At 41.5% G+C, this 24,400-nt stretch overlaps 2 protein-coding genes across 4 annotated transcripts in view; one reads left to right on the forward strand and one right to left on the reverse strand.

Annotated features, from left to right (window-relative positions):
- The window catches only part of CEP89 (centrosomal protein 89), a 134,899-nt gene that overhangs the window by 75,556 nt on the left and 34,943 nt on the right, over positions 1 to 24,400 (forward strand). For all 3 annotated transcript variants that reach the window (XM_019505600.1, XM_019505601.1, XM_019505598.1), the window contains exon 17: positions 5,813 to 5,902. In XM_019505600.1, the coding sequence (XP_019361145.1) occupies positions 5,813 to 5,902 (90 nt within the window). The remainder of the gene's footprint in view (positions 1 to 5,812; positions 5,903 to 24,400) is intronic.
- LOC109289535 (E3 ubiquitin-protein ligase RNF182-like) lies at positions 16,344 to 21,461 on the reverse strand. Its single transcript, XM_019505602.1, has 2 exons — positions 20,269 to 21,461; positions 16,344 to 17,908 (listed from the first exon to the last, which is right to left on the reverse strand). The coding sequence occupies exons 1-2, from the start codon at positions 20,331 to 20,333 to the stop codon at positions 17,167 to 17,169; spliced, it is 807 nt and encodes a 268-aa protein (XP_019361147.1). The 5' UTR covers positions 20,334 to 21,461; the 3' UTR covers positions 16,344 to 17,166.

Raw genomic sequence — 24,400 nt, forward strand, 5'->3', positions numbered from 1 at the left:
AATATTTTGTGGTTTATCAGCAGGGATCTGCGTTTGCCGTTAGCTGCAGAAAAATGTGGATTTTCTGTTTTAAAGGAGAAAATCATGGATTTTCCCCTTGGAAGGAGAAAATGTGGGGAAACTGTGGGTTCCCCTTGCAGACTGGCAGAGTTCCAGCTTGCAAAGGAGAGTTTGGGGCTGCAAAGAGTGGGATATGGGGGGCACCACGTGCATGTGCTTATGCACATGTGGCAGCCAGGCAGCAATGGAAAGCAGCTCCTTCCAAGCATGTCTATGAGGTCAGGTAGGGAGGGTGTGGGGTGGGGGCTGGGGTGAATAGGTCTCAGGGCCAGAGTGGGTTGTGTGACAGCCATGGGTGGCTTGTCTAGGGGCACAGCAGGGGATGTAGCTCCTCAGGGCTGTGCACACCTCCAGGGGAGGCATGAGGGGCAGTTGCCCCCCGGATTTGTGCGCAGAGTAGAGGCAGGCTGCCAGCTGTGGGCTGGGGCTCTCTGCCATGCCTTTGCCCCATAAGCCACACACTGGCTACGGCAAGAGGCACAACATGGCGTTATGTGGCTCCCAGGGCAAAGGCAGCAGGGTGCAGCTCCCCAGCCCACAGAGGGCCGCCTGCCTCTGCCCCACGCACAAATCAAGGGGGGCACATGCCCCCATGGCTCCTGCATGGGTGCACACAGTGGCAAGGAGAGACACCCTCCCTGGATAAGCTGGCCACAGCTCCATCCCATATCCTGCCCCAGCACCCCATTCACCCCAGCCCCTGCCCCACTCCCCGTCTTCACTGTGGGGGCCTTGATTGCCCCCCTGCCCCTTTTCCTCCACAGACTTACCTGCTGGGCACTGCTCTACACACCACTGGGCTGTGTTCCTGGCTGTGTGCAGGCTGCGACTGCTCGTGTCTCTGTCTGTGTGCTAGTGCCCCATGTCTTTCCTGCTGCAGCAGCTTGGAGCCTGCACCCAAGCTGCCCTGCAGTTCTCTGCCCTGCACTGCTGCCCTGCTGGGAGGCCCAGAGGCAGTGGTCATGGTAGCAGAGTGGAGTCCGGGCACAGGTTCCAAAACCACAGGTGCAATTAACACGTTAAAAAATTAACGCAAGAACCAATTAACACATTAATCGTGCACATTAACGGCGATTAATTGACAAACCTACTTATTTTCCTTTGGTCAGGTGCCAAAGTTTTATTATCCTTGACATAAAGAGAATAATCAAAGAGAGTTTAAAATGATTATATAGAAAAAAGCAATCCTGTAATAGTCCATGAATAACTAACTCTGAAACCTGATCCCTCCCTTGAAAAAACCATAACCAGGAGATAACTATAACTATCTGAGAGAAGAGGAAAGCTCAGTGAGGTTTCTTTGAAAAGCTTTTCCTCAAATCGTTTCATTTGGCAACAGTGTCCACTTATAACCTTATTTAAAAACCTGGGCAGCCTGTCTTAGTTTTCCAATTGATAGTTCAGCTTCTTAGCTCTGTAGGAGGCCTAACGGCTTCTGCGTGCTCTGGGATCTCTAGCATTTTCTTTTAATTCAGAAAGTGTTGGAACTGAACTTCTACCTCCTGTTATCCCTGATGCTGCCTAAGAAGTGAGATTCCATATTGGGAAGAAGGAGCAGCAAATGCAGCTTGTTAAATGTTGTGTAGCTATCCTTCAGCACTTGTACGGGAGAGGGAAGGGTCACTCAGAGATTTGCATTTCCTCTGGTTGCCATTCTGACTATGCACAAAAGATCCATGTACAAGAGTATCTCATGGAAAACCAGGTCCTCACTGAGATTTGACCGTACTCTTGGAAAAAGCATGATGGCCTCAAATTTACAGAAACATACGCGTATACTTAACTTTACTGTTTGCAGGATCACAGCCATCATGCTGATAAACAAATCCAACAGCAACATAATATGGTAGTAACAAATTATTTTGAGCTATTTTGATGGTTTAGTAACAGTGTTAAATTCTAATCCCGATTTACAGCTGTCCATGTCACGCTTGCATTATATTACATGATCCAGCTGCCACAGTAAATCAAAATAACATTCTACAACTGAGCACAAAGCTCAAAGGTTTTTAGTTCTGCTACTGAGTTTTGATTTTTCTGTAAATGGTGATGCGTTTCTGGAGCAGACAGGAGTGATGTGTGTAGTTTACATGTAGTTAGGCTTCACTAATCCTAACCCAGCTATTTCTCTCTTGAATGCTATCAGTGATTAAGGAGTTTATTGTCTTAGGGTTTCAGGATGTTTTCAAGATTTACAGTCTATGCAGTTTTTTGTTTGTTTTCTTTTAAATCTGTGCATGAACATACTGCCTATTAGGGCTTTTGACAGCTGTTTAGTTCCAGAGGTGTTTCAGCCCATTTCAGCATCTGAAACATCAAATTGGGAATGGAAGGCTATGAAACATCTCCAAAACAAAATAAAACCATCCAAAATGTTTTGGAAATGTTTCAGAGGTGCCCCTGGGAAGAGTCTGGCATAGCCCTGCAGCCCTCCTTTTAAAGTGCTAGGAGACTGGGACCAGGCAGGGGATGGGGCCATCAGGGCTTCTCCTGCAGCTCCCCACACTGGGGCAGAGGAAGGCACAGCCAGAGGAGCCATGGGAGAAACCCCCATGACTGTCCTGCCTGGCCCCAGCCCCAGCAGTCCAGCACTTTAAAAAAGCAAGCCCCGCACTCACCAGCTGTAGCAGTGGCAATCAGGGCCTCGGAGGGCTTGTGGCAGAGCCCCCCTACACAGCACAGGGCAGCAGGGATCGCCGCCTCCTATCTAGCACCTGTGGGCAGTTGCCCCATGGCGCAGGTGCAGCGTGGCTCAGCAGCGTTCTGTGTGCTGTCTGGGAACTGGGACCACTGAGGCTGAGCAGTGCCAGGCTCTGGAACAGCAGTGGGGTAGGGGGTAGGGCTGAGCTTTATTTTATTATATAATCCAGAATCCTAGGAAGCAGTTTTGTGTGTTTTCCAGCCATCACTGACCATTTTACAAGACACAATGGCTGAGTTTCAGTCAAGTTCTGCCCTGTTATAGGAGTTAACGTACCTTGTAGATTTCAGGAAAGCCTTTGAATTGACAGGGCACTGTGCCAGGATCTGTGCTAGGAAAAAAAAAAAAGATTAGTAGAATGTGGATTGCTGTTTTTCTGCATCTCATTTATTATTCTTACTTATTCATTTATTTCAGTAGTTTCCATAAATATTAAATGACTGAAATATTACAGGAGGCTTTTACATTACAAGGAACTACTAACTTAGTTCACTGACATTTACACTCCCCTCAGGGTAAAATAAGAGCATGAAAGCAAGTAATCCTTTTTAAGTCAGTGAACTGAACACATAGGGTTTTTTCAGTCATGGCACAATGCTGAAAGCCCTACTGCCATTGTTACAAGTATTTTAACTGAATTCAGTTATGCTTGCACTGTTGATACCATTACAGTTAAAATTATGTTAACATTTTTGATAAGTCGGTATTTTTCAGGAGGTTTTTAAATTTGACATAGCAGCTTTTGGGTTCAGCTGAAAGCAATTTGCTACAAAGTGACTTCAGTGGAGCCATGGATCCAGCTAAGGATCTGGCCCAATATCTTTTTTAAAAATTAGAGTTTCTTCAAAAACAGCCTCTCTCCATTCCCTATCTTGGACTTGCTGTTGGAATGTGCCAATGTGCAGCTTGGACCAGTTCAAAGAACTCAAGAGTGTAAATGTGTAGATCATCTTGAACAACTCCAATTATAGGTTACAAACCTTAATTTACTGAGCATAACATTATGTTTGTTATGGATACTACATGTAAATATTATAATGGTGGCTGTATATAGTACCTAATTCAAACAACTCTGAACAGAAAGAAGGTTCTGAGATTTCTAAATTAATTTTCAGTTGTCTGACTTCTAATTTGGAGGAAAATTTTGAGGTCAGTCATATAAGATGCTTCTTAAAAATAAGTATTTGAAAAATAAGATGTATTTTGTATTTCAGAGAGTCTTAACTTGTTTGAAGGAACATATTTAAAAAAAATCCCCCAAAAATGAAATGAGCTGTACAAATCACCATGTTTATCTTTAGTATTTGTAGATGAATACTTATTTCTCATGTCCTCAAAAATATTCAAGAAAATTCACACAAAAGATAGCCCTTACCTAGAGAATTATCCGGTCCTAGTTTAACATGACACTATGCAAAAGCAAGTCAGAAATAGGCAAATGCAAACAGGGGATGGGGAGGAAAAACAGGGTGACTAAGAAACATACTCACATGTTGTTTGTTTGTTCTCTTGTCTTTTAATTAGCATTATTTGTTGATTATCTTCCTTCCTCTTTGAAGTTATTCTCTGAGAGGAAAAGATTGCAGTAATTAAGGCAGGAGATGATACCTATGGTCTTGTCTGAGGTTTCAGTCAGGATAGGTAAAAATTGATACTTAGCATGGGAAAATGCTGCTGGACTCTGAAGAATTTCTCATGGGCTCCGAGATCAGGCTTTGGACCTGACCTTAATATATTTGTAAGTTATTTTGGAACCCTGACCATGCCTGAAATGCCAGAATAGAGGATTTAGTTTGCTATGGAGCTGGTCCATTTTAGAAATGTTTCCAGGTGGCCAAATCATAAATCTGACTTTTATTTTTTGTTTATTTTCAGAGGATGGAATTTATTTTCCAGACAATTTATTAGGAATTTACAAGGCTAAATGCATTTAATGCATATGGTGCTAAAGGTGGATCCCCCATCTGCTTACAGGCAACACCCCCCCTGCAAAAAAAAATGGTGCTTTATTTTAAACTCTGTGCACCCCCCATGCTGAGCCCAGTGCAAGCCCATAAGAGGCATTGCGTTAGTTGGACCTGGCTTGCCCAATGTCTGTATAGCTTGCACGGTCGCTTCAGCGGGGCTTTTATGGTGCTTTTATGTAATAGCTGATTAAATTAGCTATTAGATAAAAGTGGCAAAAAGTCCTGCTGAATCACTTGATCTATACAGACACTGCAGAGCTGGGTCAAACTAACAAGCTACTTCTTTCAGTACTGTGCAGGTTTTTCGGTTTGTTTTTCCTACCTCTGTCAGTGCCTTACGTGATTTGAGCAGAAAACTGTCAGGACACTGGGCCACATCTTTAGACTCTCTTCTGAGTCTGAGACCATAGTTGTGTAAGCTTTGCTTCCTTCCTCCTGTTTCACATGCACCAAAGCCCAGAAAGGAGAAAGACTGAGCACGCGCCTGAATGCCAGTCTCAGCCTCTGCCACGCTTCTTGATGCGCATTCAGGCATCCTGTAAGCTGGCAACGCTGACTAATTGCTGGCATTTGCTGTATGTGGAAGCAATTGGGAATGACTTATTTCTCAGTAGCAGTCCCAGATTCAGCAGGGAATTAGTGTTGATTTTTGTTCCCAGTTTTGCTAGTGATTCAGTGTGAGATTTTTTGGGCCAACCACATACTTTCTCCTATCCCTAATTTCTAAAATGGTTGTAAATAACACTCAGCTATTTCACACACAAATGTCATTAAAATGACATATATTTGCAATTTGCTTAGTCTTTGAAGTTTGAAAATTAGAAAATAGGATTAGTCCCAACAGAATTATCTTTTGGCCAATTCCACGTTTTTGTGGAACATTGCTCCCTTTACTGGTGTCCTATTGCCACATGACAGCAGAAATGCATTATCAGATTAGACTTTTATAACAAGATACATTTACACAAAAAATAAAGATCAACACAATGCTAAAGTAGCATTTTATGTCAATGTTGCAATCTTTCTCCTTTTCTTAAAAGTATCAGAATATGAAAGCACATTCATTTATCTGTTATGCTTTCAGACCAAGTGCTTGGAAAATGAGAAGCATGGTGTTCTCGACAAAATAATAGAAGGAAATGTACGCTTAGGAAGACTAGAAGAGAAAGTTAAGGTAAGCAGGCTTTACAAGTCAAGTGTTTAACATATATATCCGGTGCAGGTTATTTTTATTTTTGAAAAGTAAGTACTTTATCCAGTTCTTGCCAATATATTTTTGTAATAACATTTTATGGCTTTTTCAGAGTGCATTTTATAAAATTAACTGGCATGCTAGTATATTTTTCATAAAAATTTTAAAACTGTCCTATGCTATTGTATGCATACACTGTACTAGCTCTTTGTGGTCTGGTGATCTGCAGGAGCTACAAAATGATAAAAACATGGAGATTTGATTTATATTTAATCTCTATAGGATGTTTTAAAATTTCATCTTTTCACAAGTCTTTAAGCAGTGGTGAGATGTGTACTTGAACTTGAAGTCATATTAAACTTAAATGTGGGAGAATTGAGATGCAAATGTTTGAGGCATTACTGCTGTCCAGATGTGATGGCTGGAGTTTCAGCAACCTGGATCTCAATTTCAGGAAACTAGAGCAATGTTTCCCAACTTTTTCCAGCCCAAGGCACACTTACATTAATACCCTTTTTCCATGGCACACCTGTTAAGGCATTCCCCATCCTCATACCTGTTGTAGCTCATTGCTGTGGCAAAATTCCGTGGCACACCTGTTCATTTCTTATGGCACACTTTTGTGTTGCGGCACACTGGTTGGGAAACACTGACCTAGAGCATGTCCAAAGGTTAACCAAATGGGTAGGGCCTTATCTGCATTGCTCACTCAGTATAAGAAGAGGTAAATTGCCTCACTTTAGTTTTCATCTACTGGAAGAATAATCTACAGGACAGCTTACCAGTAGCAAATCTCTGTCCAATTTTACCTTTCAGTAACTAGTTTTTGCAGTACCCTGTGGTGTTGGGCAGATCCTAGAAACAAATAGCTGTACCAGTCTCCTGGTTTCCCCATGCTTTCACAAGCTGTGAGCCCTGTTACATTCTGTCTAAGAATGTGTGAGACAACTTTCTCTTGCAACCTGTCTGGACAAGTTAGTATAAAATTCAGAGAAAGGTATTTTTATGGCTTATTTTTTCTAATCCAAAAAGTTATTACGTTCCAAGTACACTCATGTTCTTGCCCCTGCATGGAGCTAAGTTTGAATCTGACAGGAATTGCTGCTACGATCCATGCAGTAGTACCAAAGGAGGTATCTGTTCTATTACTCACATATATCAGTGATATTTTATCCCTGTGTTACTTAAGGGATGATCTCACTTCTTAGCAGAACACTGCTGATTTCAGTACAATCTTCCCTTAGGCTCTGCTTCCTGCCTTGATCACTCAAAGGTAGTTCAGCTATTGATGGTCATAAATTACTTGCCTGCTTTACTTGGTTTGCAAATGCATCAGCAATTTACCATAACCTCTATTACTGAAACTGGTAGTGCCTACCTAAAATTTAACTTTTGCTTTTGGAAACATTTATGTAGCAAATGGAACACCTTAATTACTGCCTTAAAATAACATGCTTTGTTTTGTGTAAATTCACTTTTATTTTGAATTGGATGGAAAGACACAAGTTACGTACAGTTTTTATACGCTGTTAAACTATCTATATATTTTCATATGATGACAGAACAGCTACTTTAATAATCTGTCTGACAATGTAGAAAGCCACACAGTACCACATCTGTATCATTTACATTTTTTTTTAGAGCTATTACAAGTGTGACAAACATCACAAGTCTCTAACATCAAATTAGCTCAAGGTGGGACAGATCTTATCCTTTCCATTTCTTAAGCATGTTTGCCTTGTTTTCTGTACACCTTAACTTAAATATTTGATTAAATGGAAGGAACCTGGGATTACACTGGCAGTCAGTCTAATTTTGTTTACCTTTATATGATATTGGCAGAAGGCTTTTCTTAATTTACAATAGCTCACACCTATGTCAGAATGCAGTATTCTCATACCTTTTAAATATTTTGAGCAACTGGGGCTTTAACATATTACTAAATAGCATTTAAAAAGGTTTCAGACTTTGCACAGATCACTTTTTATTAGAGTAAGAAAGAATGGAATAATGTCAAATATCATGATTTTTAATGAAAATGTAAATGCGTAAGAACTGCTAGTAAAAATCTTGGAAGCAATTTTATTAATGTTTTTCTTTAAATTATTTCAATCTGTGCTCTATGCTTGGGTGATTTATTAAACCTTTTGGTCACCACAGTCACTAGCAGTAATAAAGTCATAACTGCTTGCAACTTAAACAGGAAGTTGAGCATAAACTAATGGCAAAATGTTTAGTTCTTTGCATGTCCAAGACTCAGGAAGCAGATTTAGGCCACAGTGATTTTCCAAGATAAAGTTACACTCAATGCTATGCATGTGGCTGTATCTGAGTTTTAATTAGCTGTCGGTGATGGAGCACATAAGAACTATAGTAATTGCGCAGAGAATTTCAGTACTTTTTGAAATTGAACTTGAGTAATTATGAATTCAAAGTCACTGATACTTACTACATTTTCAGTGTTCCGTTTTCAGTTTTTACCAAATTTCTCCGATGAATTCCCTGACTCTTTTATTGAAGTTATTTGGTTTTTACTGATTTACACCTGTTTTTCAGTTCACTCAGTTCTACCTGGTACAGTAAAATCCCTGTTAACCAGCATGAGTGGGGAATGGCAGGGGGTGCCAGTAAGCTAAAAGTGCCAATTACCTGAGGCACAGGTTTCTGGCCGGACATGGTGAAGAAGGGGGTGGAGGGGTGGCTGCAGCTCCTGCCCAGGGGTGCAGGGCTCTCCCCCCTCTGACCCCAAGCAGGTCAGGAGGGGCTGTGGGAATAGCTCCTAGGGCAGGTGGGTCCCAGCTGCACCCTGGCGGCCCCAGGCACTGGGAGCTGAGAGCCCCACCAAGAGGGCAGGTAGGAGAACCTGACCCTGCTACCTGCAGTGGGCACTGCACCTGACCATTCCACATGGGCCCACAGGGTTGGAGCCACTGCCTGGGGATGCGAGGCTCCCAGCTCTGACCCTGGACAGGGTGGGAGGTGCCAGTGCTGGTGCTGAGGTTTGGACCGGGTCGTCGTCCCCCCCACTCCCTCTCCCCCCGTTCAGTGGCCCTAGGAACAGCCGACACAACTGCGGCGGGAACTGTAAGTCAGTGGGTGCAGGGTGCGGGGTTGTAGCTCTTGCTGCTATATGCAGGCTGGGGGGCTGCACTAAGTTCTCCCCAAAGGGTGCATGCCCCCAGATCTGCGCACTGGACGAGAGTAGGATGCTGCCCAACCTGAGCACTGGAAAGAGTCCAGTGCTGTCACCAGCCCCAGCCTGCAGCAGCAGCCTTCTCGTGTCCTGTGCACAGATCTCGGTGTACGTGTCCCCTGGGAATAGCCTGGCTCAGCCCCCCAGCCTGCAGCCCTCCTGGGGTGCACATAGCAGCAAGAGCAGTGTCTCCTGTCCTGCACCCACTGACAGTTCCCCCCTCTTTGCTCCATGCTGCAGCCCTGGAAGCAGCTGACTGGCTGCATCATGCCCCTCCCCCAACCCCTTCCCTAGTCCCAGCCTTGCTTCTTCACTGCCACGGGAACATATTATTTTCCCCCATTTAAACAGGGGGTTTTTTCCCCCCTTTCTTCCTTTTATTCTGATTTCAACCCAGTTTTTATGTTTGGAAAAGAAACCGTGAAAAATTCCCAGATTTTTTTTTTTGGAAAACAAAAACTGAAAATATGGAACACTATAAATTTTACAGCGCACACTGCAGGATAAAAGGTGGCTTTTGTCAGAGATCAGCTGGGTTTCTGAAATGTATATACATATTCAGCAGGTTATGCAGGCCTAGTCTGTGAGATTATTGTGTATTATGTAAGGGAAAAAAACAGCAACACATTGCATTTGAAGTTTTAATTGAGCTGTTTAATTTAATTTAATGAGGTCTGTAAACTTTAGAGTTAAATACAACTACCTGTTCCTTTAAGCCTTGAAGGGCTTCCATAAAATTCAGATCTTTGGAGCAGAATAAATATTTAGTTTAAGCTATTATATTATTATAAAGTTATCAAACATAGAAAATGGCTAATGTAAAGGAAGCAGAGATTTAGTATTTAATCTGCAGCAGGGGTTGTCAACTGAGGGTATGCGGAACACTCCAAGGGGGTACGTGTAGGCAGGCGGGAATGGAGCGCCACCACCCACCACTCTGTGCTGCCACATCCCAGGAGCAGGGCCAGGGAAGGGGGAAGGCGAGGACTGCAGTGCCCCTCTGCGAGCCGCACAAGCACCACTTGGCCAGCTGGATGCGGGGCAGAGAGGGGAAGTGCTCATGCAGCAGCCACCGCCCACCTCCACATGCGAGCTCCCTACCCTGTCCCTGCTGTCCACCACCACCAGAATGGGTACAGTTCTTAAAAAAGGTTGAAACCCCTGATCTACAGGATCCTTGAGTGAATTAATTCCAGGACATTCAAAACAACCTTAATGACTGTATAACAAAATCTGTATTTGAAAAACATATAAAACTGTAAGAATAAAACAAATCTATAGAAGAATCATGTCCATAATTTTGCTTATAAATAAAATTTGTACATACCTATCAATACCTAGTCAGCATCTACCCAGTTCAGATAAGTGGAAAATAACTGTTCATATCTAGCAGACTATTAAAAACTGTGTTAATTATTGACCTCACGATGAAAGGAAGCCATTACTAAATGATATAGTATGGCCAGGAATTATTAGATTGTAATAACTTTTGGAAGTTTAATTTAAATTAAAAAAAAAAACTTTGAAGGACAATTAAAAAAATGAGTCTCCCAAAACCAGCAGTGTGTGTTAACTAATTTTATCATGTGTGTGAAATTCATTTCTTATAAAGAGACAGTGAATCTGAAATCCAGTGTATTTTTAAAAAGTCATTTGTGACTAGTCTTACCTCTAAATATTGCTAGTTATTATTGTAGGTTTACGGTCACCTTCCTATATTTAAGGGTTTCTTAATACAGTTGTTTTGAACAGGGAGCTTGTACATTAAAAAAAAAAAGAAGGGGAAACTGAGTAACTGGCTATAAAGGAAATCTGAGTAGATGCACTATCAAGTGCTAAAGATAACAGAGCCGATTCCTCTCTATTTTTACTTTTTCATGTCAGCCTTTCAACAGTGAAGAGTTTACAATTAAGTAGAACAGGGATGAGATGGTTCCTTCAAGAACAACACATTATCATATAATAAATAAGTTGCAAAGAAAGACACACTTGTTAAAATGACCGGTATTTATACTGTGTCCCAAGAAGCATTTGGATAAATGAAGAATCATGCATGGTAGGTAATTCTAAAATTCTTCCACTAGAGCTACAAAATCATTTGCCTCAATTTTTTCCCTGTTTGCATGCTTCTGTGCTTAACAGACGTATCCCTTAAAACAGGGATAGCCAACCCAAGGCATGCTTGCCATTTGTGGCCTATGCAGTCACTATGAGTGGCATGTGAGGATTGAGAGCAGGGCTGAGTGAAGGGGTGGATTGGGGCCAGGAGCTGGAGAGGAGTGTTGTGGCTCTCTCACCCTGAACAGTTCCCACCTGGAGCTTGAACAGCAGGGTTCATCCCCACCTCCCCACCTGCTTGGCTGCTTTGCAGTGAACTCAGCTGGTGCGGCTAGGCAGAAATAGTCCTGTGCAGGCTCAAGCTCAGGGAAAATCTGACCGCCCAGCTGGAGGGGTGGAGAGGGGAGTGGAAGAGCCCTTGCTGCCTGGCAGGAGCTGTGTGCAGGTCAGAACCAGCAGCACTCAGGTCTTGGCTTCCTCATGACCAGTAAGACCCCCCCTTCCCTCTCCCCATTGTCTGGCTCTCAACAACTACTGCAGGGACTGCCACTTGTGGAGGAGGGTGGAAACAGGGAAAGCAGGCTGCTTCAGGGGACCCCAGTGATACCTTGTAGGCACCTTTGGTGTACAGTTGCCAATAGGTGCAGATCACCCTGTCAGTGCCGTGGGCTCTGAAGGCACCGCCTCAGGAGGCCCTGTAGATGCCAGTGCTGCTCCATCCCTGGGCATGGAGGCACCAGCTGGTACTGAGCTACTAAACTTAAGGCAGCACCATGTGAGGAAGGCAGGGCCCTGTTTGCTCTGTCCCATGGGAAATGTGAGACCTGAAGCTGTTGCTGGGCACGTGGCAAATCCATCACTGAAAGTATCTTTAGATGCAGCCTTGCTAGGTGCCTCCACGGAGGCCGTCTTACTCCTGTTACAGCTGTGGCCATAACATAACAAAGCCAATGCAGCTAATAAAGGACAGAGACCAGCTCTGGACTTCCTTGCTAATAATGCATACACAGTAAGTGCACAGTAGTGTTTTCCCAGATGGCTTTAAACCATTTACAAGAAATGCTTTTACTTATTTTTTTTAATTTTCAGCCCCAGAGAAAGCAAAACAGGGATGGCCAACCTGCAGCACATGTGCCACAGGCACCTGCTGCAAGCCCCGGATGCTCAGTAAAGGGCATGCCAAAATGGAGGCAAGGACACTCAAGCCTCTGGCCTATGTGGAGTACCAGCAGGATGCTTCTGCAAGAGGAAGTGTTGCTTCCAAGAGCCAGGTTAAGACTTCATTGGCCCTGCAACTGCTGCCAAATTAACAGCGTTAGATCTTTGGGGGTTTTTTCACATCAGCAGCCCTCTTCTTTAAGCAGCATCTTGCCAACTGCTTTGCTCTGGGTAGCCAGAGACTGGTGCCCCAGGGTGCAGACTATGCTTCTGGGGGGCAGGGATCAGAGTGGCACTTGTGGAGACAGGGAGCTTAACTTATGGCATGCCTGCCAGAAAGGTTGGCTTTGCTGCTTTAAACGATGCCAACTAGTAATCTTCTTAAATAGCAGCAAATTTCCATTTACTTAACTGTATTTTATGTCATGTTATGTGACTCTTATGTGAAGGCATTAAACATTTTACAAAAATAAGCCAGTAATTTAGGTGCAAATATACTGTCAACTTATTTCTAAAAGCAGTTGAATCCAAAATACAAGAATAACCTGAAGAAATAAAGACCCTCAACTGTTAAAGAACATTTGGAAAAATCAGAATGAGAGCTGTAATTATAACAAAGAAGAAAAACAACAAATAAATCTAAAAAGCAGTAAAATTAAAACTTACGTACTTTCTTAAAAATAGATTGTAAACAAACATTATTTAAGCATGACTTAACCAGTCAGAAGTAACTTCAGAAAAGCTTATGGCAACATATTTTGCAATCTTAATTATAGTATAACCAGAATTGTGATTTTTCTGTCTTTGTTATGAGAATGGTACATTTTTTTCACATCCCAATTTCACGTCAGATAAACTAACCTACTAAATAGAGGCTTGGACAGATTGTGTTCACAATACCTAATATAGGGAAAGAAAAACAACTTGCGTATTTTTTGGAGAGTCCAATTATTGCACATATATGACAAAAAATAAACATATGTTTTGATCTGAGCACATTTATAATAATGTTTGTACATATATTTTTGGTTGCAGTAGTTTTTAGTTACCACAAGCAGCACAACTTCTCACTCACGGCCATATCACATCTTCTATTTTTGCAAGTGGGGAAGACAACAATTCAAGACAACCAAGTACAAAGGGTGTTGGGGGGCAGGGGGACTCTTTGCTTGCGATTCACTTGTGTTAGTTGTATGAGCACTGAACTTCTTGATAGAAGCATGTAGCCTGAAGCTATGCTGCTCTGTATGTGTATGGTGAATACAGTGGGAGTCTCAACATTGTTCATGGGATCACTGAAAAGCAATGATAGGTATTTCTCAAGAACCAAACATCTTAAGCTATTAACTAGTCCAGGAAACCAAAATCTTGAGCAACTGCGCCATGTTTTCTGAGGTATAAGAACAACCTGTGATAAGTAGTTTTTTTGAGGCAGCGATTGTCTCCAGTCCAGAACTGAACATTTAAAATTATAAATAAAAGTAATGAATAAACGCACTTCTTTTACAGAGAGGCTTGTGTGACACTTCATAGTGACTATTGCCGATTATTTGTGTTGTAACATTGCCTCTTACCTTGGAAAAGAGTATGTTTCTTTGGGTTTTTGCCATGGTGGATTATTGTATTGACAAAAAAGACCATAAGAAATAGAAACTAGATTGTAAGAGACATCTAGTCCTAAAATTAAGGAGAAAATTTACTGAGAGTTAGTTAGGAAATGGCAGCAGTTGCATGAGTAGGGAATGCATCTGTAACAACAACCACACTTGTACATTTTTTAAAAATATGATAAATTCATGAAGTTCAGTTTTTGGCAGACTCATGTCCCTTAGCCCTGCAGGATCAAGCCTGCATAATGGATGAAGAGATTGCCAGGAGACTGTCTGTGGGGCTCCTTCCATTGAATTACAAAAGTTATTTGAGGGAAAGGGGGAGGATGAAAAAGAATGATGATTCTTGAGTGAATACCTATAGCACAGGAGCAGGCAATTATTTCGGGCAGAGGGCCACTTACCCAGTTTTGGCTGGTGCTCCCTGCTGCAGGTGCTCACAGCCCACACAGGGCTGTCTGAAGCAGGCACAGGCAGCCCTACATGGGCTGCAAGCAGCTACAGTGCAGGGCACTGGCCATGGGGCAAGCAAGGGGCAGCTTTTCCCTGCGCTCAGCACCAGCTTGTAACCCGGCCCCGCTGCCAGCCTGGGCTCTGCACCAGCTCCAGGCTCACCTCTCAGTATCAGCAGCAGCTGCGGCCCCCTTGCTTGCCGCGCCAGGCAGTGTTGGCTGCTGCTGGCTGCCTGGTGCTCGCGTGCTGGGCAGCCCACAAACAGTGGTGGCAAACACTGCCCAGCACAGCAAGTGGGGGGGCCACAGCTGTTGTTTCCACATGCAGCCCCGATGGGTGGGCCCAGAGCTGGCACGGGGCTCAGGCTGGCAGTGGGGCTGGGTTACAAGGTGGTGCTGAGCGCAGGGGGGTGGGGGAAAAGCAGCCTCTCCCCTGCCCCATGGCCAGCTCTCCCTGCTGCAGCCGCTTGCAGCCTATGGGCCTGTTTGGAGCAGGCACAGGCCTGCAAGAGGCTGCAGTGCGGAGTGCCAGCCATGGGGCAGGCAAGGGGCCATTTTTCCCTCCCGCACTCAGCTTTTTCCCAGGCCACTTTTCCCCAGGCGCCTTCGCTGCCTGAGGTCTTCCCCTGCCCTCCTTCCTTGCACTCTCCCCCTCAATCTGCTGGCAATGCTCCTACTAATGCAGCCCAGTAGGCTGTTACCATTCTTGGCAGCAAGGACACACTGTTGACTCATATCCAGTTTATTGTCCACTGTAACACCCAGGTCCTTTTCTGGAGAGCTGCTGCTTAGCTAGTTGGTCACCAGCCTATGCCAGTGCATGGGATTGTTCCGTCTTAAGTGCTGGACTTTGCACTTGTCCTTATCCAACCCCATGCGATTTCTTTTAGCCCAAATCCTCCAATTTGTCAAGGTCTCTCTGAATCCTAGCTCTATCCTCCCTGCATATCTACTACATCTGCTACTTAGTGTCATTTGCAGGCTTAATGAGGGTGCAATCCATCCCATCTTCCAGGTCACTGAAGAAAATATTGAACAGAACTGGCCCCAGGACCAACTCCTGCGGCACTGCACTTGATACTGGCTAGACATCAAGCCATTGATTACTACCTTTTGAGCCTGACGATCCAGGCAGTTTTCTGTCCACCTTACAGTCCACTCATCCAACCCATACTTACTTAGCTTGCTTGCAAGAACGTTGTAGCAGATGGTATCAAAAGCCTTGCTAAAGTCAAGGTATATCACATCCACTGCTCTCCCTGCATCCACAGAGCCAGTTATTTAATCTAGTTTGGAACCCCTTTTTGTGAAGCCATTTTATTCAGGCTTTGTGCCAGAGAATGGGTTTTAGCCTAATGGTCAACAGTTTGGCCGAGTTGTAGGTTCCTTTAGAGCAAGCAAAATAACCCCTTACATTTCTGCTGTATGTGGTACAACTTTAATTATTTTTTAATTTAGAGTCCCCTCTCCTCCCCCCTTCCCCCCACACCCAAAGACAAAAATATGTGGAATTTAAATTAATCTTTCAAAATTTTAAACAGAAACATTTGGTGTCATCATTACTTCAAAATTCAGTGGTTCATTACCACTAAAATAAGGCATCAAGCACGTAAGTTTTTACTACATTGATTCTAAAGTTATGTACTTTTAAGTGAAACGCAGTAGAAAATAAGAATGGTTTTCTTCAGAAATGTTACCTATTTGTAGGTTTGGGGATTTAGCAGATAATTATTTTGTGTGCTTCTGTATAAAAAGTCCTTAATTATGCAAACTGCTTTGCATTTAAATTCAGGTTTACAGTAGAACCATACACAATTCAATTACCTTCTTATAAATAACATGTAATATAACTATTAAATGGGCTTAATAAAAATGTTCCAAAAATAAAATCAACCATTTTTGCTTTGGGAATTTATATTAATGAAATAAAGTAAAAAATGGCGTTGTATTTTTCTAGGAATTGACTAAGTAATTATTTTAATGTACCAAATATATTTTATTAAGCATATTTTTACTGAACATTTTAAAAACAATTTATAAATCCAGTTCTACTTTGGCATCCTTTCCATCAGAGGATAGTTCAGAAACAGCTAATTTCTAAAACATATTCTTGAAAACACTATTTCACTTGTCCCTATAAAAATTTAGTTTAACTGCCTGCAAGTTTGTTTTATATCTTTAAGATTTCAGCAGTAACTTATGACTTGCTAAAAACTTTACTGAGGAAAAATACATTTTTGATCGTATGTTTTACAAATATTTATGACACTTTCATTTTCCTTTTACAAAATATTTGGCTCAAATCTTAGGGTTTTGTATCTTCATTCTTTCCCTAAGATTCATAAGAAAGTACCACACAGAACCTGAAAAAGGTGACACTTAAAAGGTGTTTTTAGAGCAAATTGGAGTGTTTCCGATACTTGCTCTTTAAAAAAAATGGTATCACCATATTGTAAAAAACAAAATTCCATTTTTGTAATCATAGTTTTCACCAGTGATTTCTAGATAGATCAATCTTTAAATGCTGGTTATAAACATATACAATTATTAAGAAACTACCACCTTTATAGTAAAAATCATACTATTTAACCAATTTTCTAGTATGTACTTTTTGCTTTTTAAAAAAATAGATTTTTTTTGCTAGCTATAGCTAAGAACGGTGACCGAGAGACTTAAAATCATACTGCAGCCATTTTAATAGACCATAATGTTAAATGTCTCTAATTATGTCATTCCATTTCAATTAAAAGGTACAGTTTGATAAAGTAACACCTGTCAACTTCTTGAAGAGCAGTCACACATTCCCTGACAAAGGCATTGACAGAAACCATACACAAGACATATAGTTAGACTTGAGGGAACAAGACTGACGCACACAATTCCTAGGGTCACTTTCTGAATCACCAATAAATAGATTCCAAGAGGCAGTGAACCAAAATAGAAAAATCCCAGCAGCCACACCAGTATTCTGGGTACATGATTACACAGCTTAGAGAAGAGATCTTGGTCTAATTGACTGTGAGAACTCAGAGATACTGAGTCAAGGCTATGGTCTGCATAATAATCTGAGATAGTGTTTTGGCTTGGAGTCCTTGTGGAGTCTCTTTGTACTTCCATGATTGTAATTACTAAGCAGTTTGAAGATCCATGGGAAGGACTTGAGGAAGCCAAGTTTTTGGGTGTTAAAACCACTTCCTTACAGTCAGAATTCCAGGCTGTTCTGTCTTTCAGCGCTAGTTTGGACATAATGTTTGTATCATTAGGGAGTCCTTCCACTTCATCTTCATGCAACTCTGTCTCATGGCGGCAAAATGGACAACTAATGCAAAGAGAGCCATCTCCTATGTGCAGTATTTTAGTCAGGCATCTAGCACATACCCTGTGGAGACAGTCCAGGATTTTGGGTTTACGACTGTGAACATTAAATCTCTGGTAACAGATTTTGCACTCCAGTTCATCATTTGGCACCTTCTCTTCCCCTTCAGTGTGAGAGTAACTCATCTTTACATTAGGCACACTGTCAAAAAAAGAAATCAGAGTAATAAGATCTCATACCTCTGAAAATCCCTTAAGGAATTAATGAAATCATTAATTCTCTTAAGAGTAAAGTCTAGTGATACTTATAAAACTTTTAACTTGAAAATGGTTACTATTGCTATTATAACCCACCCTTTGTTTTCAGTTTCATTTTAGGTAGCAATCTGAGTGTTTGTATTAGCCACGACAGCAAATATTCCATTCCCTGTACACATTTCCTGGGTCATTGACCTTTTTGTACCAATGCAAAGCAGTCTTGAAACCAGAAAATCTAGATGAGACAAAAACATGGATGCTCCTGTTCATGTTCCTCTTTAATAAAAGTATTTAAGTGGGGGTGAGAGGAGGGGTGCATATGTGTTCAGCTACCAGATCATTAGTCTCACTTTATATGCTGTCTCCTGTTCCTTTAGTAGTAGGGGCCAACTTTTTGGGTGTGCCACAGATTAAGCCTCATACCCTCCCTGGGTGCTGCTCCAATCCCCTTCCTCTGCCTGATTCACTGCTCTGCTTTCTGCTCCCTGGCCCATTTGCCACGTGCCACATGCTGGCTGCCAGTGCCACTTGTGGTACACATTCTGCAGATTGGCCACCTTTGCACTACCGAATCCCTGTCTAATTGGGGCTTCCCCTTCTTCTTGAGAATGGGTTTTGGAGCCCTTGAAAATGCATAGCTGTCGCAACAAGCACATACTCAATCCTTTATTTCTGTCTGCCTGTTTCTGTTAAAGGCCATACCCCTCCTCCCCCAGCCCCACACTGGTAAGTTGCATTAAAAGTTATTGTACAACATTATCTTTTTTTTTTTTTGGCTTTGCCATTTGGGTGAGCACCATAGGAGTGATCTTTCAAAATATGCTAGTCTGTGTTCTGTCATCCCCACCATATGCTCTACTGACCGAAGTTGTTTGGATTTCACTACAGATGAACCAAATATGGTATAAGAATTCATCATATTGCTTGGCCTGAGCCAGACATTATGCAGTTATATATAGGCAAGAATGTCTAGATAGACGGATGGATGGATGATGAGATCATGACAGGTAACAAATCTATTTTTCATGACTGGGTGGCCAGTTATTGAATGCTGTTAACCATACTTCAGGAGAAAAAAGGACTTTGAAATTTGCAATCAAATTATGGTCTGTCCAGTTTTCTATCAAAACGTTCAATTTTTTAAAGGAGCCAAAATGAACATACAGATCCTGCAAACACAGGGACATCTAAGTACCTTTATAAAGATAACTGACCAATCAAACTCATTGTGACCGTTCATATACTTGAAGTTATATGCATGTGTTTGCAGGACTGAGGCCTACAAGCATCAAGTCTTTTGACTTTTTTTATTATTTTAGGAACACCATGATCATGGTACACACTGTTTTTGTTTGTATTTACCAGTTTGTGTCATCAGGTATCTTAGCAGTTATCAATTACCTTACCAAGGGGATTACTCAAACTGGTGAAGTCTTAGGGTACCTATTAATACAGTATCTACATATTTGATAGGGATGTAAACGTAGACTTAGGTGAAATGTCTACCAAGATATAAATATGAAGAATTACAACATAATTAACAAGGGAATGAACTGAACTTCATATCACTGCCAGGGTTCCTTCTTGGGTACAGAAATGGAAAGAATGAAGCCACCTCTCCTGCATGCCCAGCACAGAGACAGCCCTGACAGCCATAACAGCATCCCAATGCCTCTATTCTGGAAAGTTAGCTTCTTTGCTTAAATACATGCCACTTTGGAGGGTTACTTTGTGGAAAAAAGTACATGAAGTATGCAAGTAAGCATGCTAGTTGCATTTAAAAAACAGAAAATGTTTATATGAAATGGTTCTTGAGTCTAGAAACCCACATTTTCTCTGTAGAAGGAGTTGTTTAGGAATAATTGGTATTTTACTAAATGTTTAGCTTTTTTAAATCTCTCAAGGCTGGAAGATATCTTCCTTTTTCAGCTGGGGGGTGGGAATTACGGTTAAAACAACTAATTTACTTTTTCCTCTAACTGAAGCATGAAAAGGTTAAATATACTTTGCATGGCAATTGCCATTTATTTATTCAGCCTTTAGAAATCATGGCTGTGGAAAACTATTTGCTGTACGTATTTCTTCATTGTAATACATCCATAAAGGTGTAATACAGCAGTGTGATAGCAGATTAGGGATAATTAGCTGTTGTTCATTACCTGGCAAGAAAGAAACCATTTTGCAACCAGAAATACTTTAATTTTCCTTAAATCTTGGAGTACCAGATAGGCCCAATTGAAGCCAGTGGAAATTTTCTATTGACCTTAACGGAGTCAACATTTTATTGCTTGTCTTGAATATTACCGGGAATGATGCTGTCTCCTGGGCGACAGTGTGGGGCTTTCATTCCTTTCAGTCCTGAACAACATATAGTGGCAGATAAGCCTTCAAGGGAGTCGCTAGAAACCATAGTTTTGCATCTCTTCTACAAATTCATAATCATGCTCTGGGAAAAGAAAATTTTGAAATCAGACTGAATGGACATTAGATGAGCTTTTTCTTTCTTCCCTTGCCTTGTATCTACTTATCAGCCTTTCAGATAATTTGGTATTAGTTGGATTTCTAGTGTACAAGGAGTGTCTAGTAACAGCATTACAAATATGCCTGTATTTATTAATGCTTTTTTTCCCTCAGAGTAATGATCAAGATGGGAAGATCTGCTGTTTCTTTTTGAACATGGGAGGATATTGCTACAGGGTGTTGCCATAAGCACACTGTGCCATGCCACTCCACATGCTGTATTCTCCAAGTGAATGTAGCAGCCTCTGGGCTTGTGTCAGTAAGCTCAATAGCTCTACTAAGCCAGGAACATTACACTGAGGTCTTAAACTGAACGTTAATTTAATTTTCTGTGCAGTTTTAAACTTCACACTTGTGGGCTGAGTGCTCATGACAGGCACACCATAAATGAATACGTATACACAAATACGAGAAAAACACTTTACATTGCATTAATGTCAATTTGCAATTACACTGCACAATTCAATGGCAACTTTTGACATTTAAATACATACATAATCTCTACATCATCATTAACCGTTCAAGTGTGAATTCAGTTGTGTAACAGACACCCTTTACAACTGATTTCAGTGGGCTTTGAATTAGGCTGGTAATGTGTGCGCATAACAGCAGTTGCAGGTGTTACAAAAGCTGAGCTCTTAATTTTTTCCTACAGAGATTTAAATCTCCATCATACATTCAGATGAAGTAGTTTTTTCACTGAATGCACCGAGTTCTGCTGCAATGAGAACCTGACCTCTGCATTTTTAGGTGCTTGTTGACTGATAGAAATCCAAAGGCCTCTCTTTTATGTCCAGTCCTGATTCCAACACAGACAATGTAAAGGTCATTCCATATGTAAAGGCTGCTTCCAGACATTAAAAAAACAAAACAAAAACAAAGCACCAGAAGTAGCAACACATTACTTCAACCTAGCTCTGTAGCATCTGTATAGATTTGGTGCTTTAGCAGGGCTTTTTGGCGCTTTTATTTAATAGCTGATTCAATCAGCCATTAGATAAGTGCCAAAAAAGCCACACTTAAGCATCCAATCTATACAGACATTGGGCGAGCTGGGTCCAACTAATGCAGTGCCTATTCTGGGCAAGCACTGGGCGCAGCAGTGTGCCGAGTTAAAAGTCAAGCGTCGCTTTTTTAATGTCTGCAAGCAGCTAGATCTCGGGATACTGACAAACAAGAACCTTCAAAGATGGAAAACAACAATCTGACAACAGAAGGCCTAAGGAAGGAGAACATAACTTGCCAGAGCTTCAAAAGACTAACTGTCCTAAAATTTTAATATTATACCAGAGACCAGCCCGGATGACCCTGATCACAATGGGTGCATCTACATGTTAATTAATGTGCTTTTGGTAATGCACATTAAAATTTAGTACCTCCATTGTGAGGTACTAGAAAAAGACACATTAGCCTATTTTAATGGACATTAGTGAAAGCACATGTTTTTTGTGATGAATTAATGTGCATTAAAATAGGCTAATTTGCATTAAAATGCATCCAGTGTGTCCAGTCAGGAAGAAACCAGAAGCCCAAAACATCTTATTTTCTCAAAATTAAATATTGTGTCCTACTGTGTACAGAGATTTGTTTACCAAGTAGAGTTATGCATATCAAAGGAACCCTGAATCAAAAGGCAGACTGGCTGAGCAGATCAGTAGGCTAGGCTTGGAATGGGCCTTGAACCAAGGCATCTTCATTCTAATGGGAAACACCTCACATGACTTAAGCTTCAGTTCTGGCAGCAGGAGCAATGCAGGCACACATCTCTACTTCACACAAGAAACCGTGGAAACAGATAGCTCAATAGGAAGTAGCAGGACCTTCTCCTCTGCCAGTCCTAGCACAAACGCTGAAGAACATTAGGAAACAAAGAACCAAATTAGTGTCATAGTACCTTACTGTAAGACCAGCTACTCTGACTTCTCCGTGTAGCTTCTCAAATGCACACATTTACCTAGAGACCATAATTTCTTTGTGACGGGGCTCTTTTGTATTTCAATCCAGACCAGTACCCATAATAAACATATGGCCCTTTTTCTCTGGAAGATGCACATTTCTAACTTGAAGGTGAAAATCTACAGAATAACGAACTGCTTTGTCAAGGCCTTGCTTCTGATATGAAGAAAGGCAGAGACAACACCAAGAAGCTCCAGCATACCTGTGATCCTTGATTTCTTAACAAGCCAAAATGAATCTTGAGTTTCAAACCATCTGATAGGCCCCCTCTACACTGACAGGTCTTGCACAATTAACTGAAGACCAGCTACATGTACAAAGGAGCTATCACACAATAAAAAGCTCCAACCAGTTATAAAGTTAGACCTCCAAAATGTGTACTAACTTCATAGTTGCTTGCTCTCAAGCTTTAATTTGTATGTTGGCAGGGATCCCAACCACAGGGGTGCACCATGCCCAGTGGAAAACCTCCAGGCCCTGGGGATTGAGGCTGCCATGATCTCTTGGGCTACGGGGTGCAAGAAACCACTGGGGCTTGGAGGATCACCACTGGGTGATTCCCCCTGTTCTGGGAGTGCAGGTAACCCCTGGGGTCGGAGGATCACCACTGTGGGGTACATGGGCTGCCGCCATGCTTAGAGTCTCTCAACTGGGGCACATGGAGATTTAGTTCCCTCTGTGCTGGCAATAAGGAGCGTAGCAGGAAGCAAGATTGTGGAATCAAGCATTAGATCCCATCCTACCTTTACCTGCATGTGTTAAAAGGGGGCTATAAAGACAGGCAGGTATTAAAGCTTGTGCATGTTCTCCATGTCTCCTGAATCATTCTCTGGCATCGCCAAGCAGCAAGACTGGCAAAAACAGTGAGGCTGTCTTGCAGCTCTGTGATCTTCAATCTATGGTATCCCTCACTTTTCTTCTTCAAAATAAATGCATTTTCCTCTGTCTGTTATGTCCCTATAGCCATTATGCACAGTCAGGATACTTATCTTCAATTAAGCATGATATTGAACTCATCTTTAGGACTCAATTTCAAAAGCAATTGAACTCTCATATGAAATTAGCAAAATAAACCACCATTATATGAAGGTGATGGTTCTGGTTTCTGTACAAGTGCTAATTATTTTCAAGGAAGATGGTTGTAGAATTTTTTTTGTCCTTGAATCAAGCCAAGTCACAGGTCCTCAAATAAAGACCCCAAAACACTAGTTCACAGATTATGTGCACACTATTCTTACGGGTATTTAGTTTCATTTTTAAACAAACAGTTTATTTATTATTATTCCTGCTCTTCCAGCCCAAACATATTTCTATTTTTGCACAAACTTTCAAAAAAAAATCTCCCTGTCAGGCAAAGATATCCAAAGAATTGTCACATTGAAAGTGACTTACAGAAATCAAAGTGTATTTTATCACAACACACTAGCAGGTGTCTCTTACAATATGTCTTTTGGTTCTGCACAGAAATGCAATAGGCAGGTCTGAGGGCTGAATGTTATGTTCAGATTGACAACTTTGTCTAACTGAGTTACTGTGGAATAACAAAAATGACAGCACTTCTATAAAACATAGCAGTTTTGTGATTCAGAAGACATGTTTTTACTTTCAGATACAGAAAATCAGGAGTTGGCAAATATATACTGAAGCAATGTGCGCATTAGAAGAAATTCTAATATTTATTTCAACACAAATCAGTTCTTATGCTTGTAGGGCCAGACTTTCAACAACAGACTTTTATATAGGAACCATGTCTGAGGGCATGCAGTAGTCAGGTTTTGTTTGTGCAAATTCCGATTTGCATAGTGACAGCAACTTTCAGAAATCAAGAGTTCAGTCTGCATTTGTGCTGTACCTTGGTGTGAATGACCATCATATATACAGCATGGATCTATCTACCATTCTCTTATACATTTTGTATTGGAAGTTTTAATATTTAAGTGCAAACTAATTCAACTACAGT

The sequence above is a fragment of the Gavialis gangeticus genome, unplaced genomic scaffold (assembly GCF_001723915.1).
Source record: "Gavialis gangeticus isolate Ggan-Ray unplaced genomic scaffold, GavGan_comp1, whole genome shotgun sequence".
NCBI lineage: Eukaryota > Metazoa > Chordata > Crocodylia > Gavialidae > Gavialis > Gavialis gangeticus.

What these genes read in the sequence shown, in the direction of transcription:
- LOC109289535 (XM_019505602.1), bottom strand. Translation starts at nt 20,333, where the DNA reads ATGTTGTTCAGGACTGAAAGGAATGAAAGCCCCACACTGTCGCCCAGG. An exon ending in AGGAGACAGCATCATTCCCG is followed by an intron (nt 17,909 to 20,268) that starts GTAATATTCAAG and finishes TTTTTTTGACAG; the next exon opens with TGTGCCTAATGTAAAGATGA.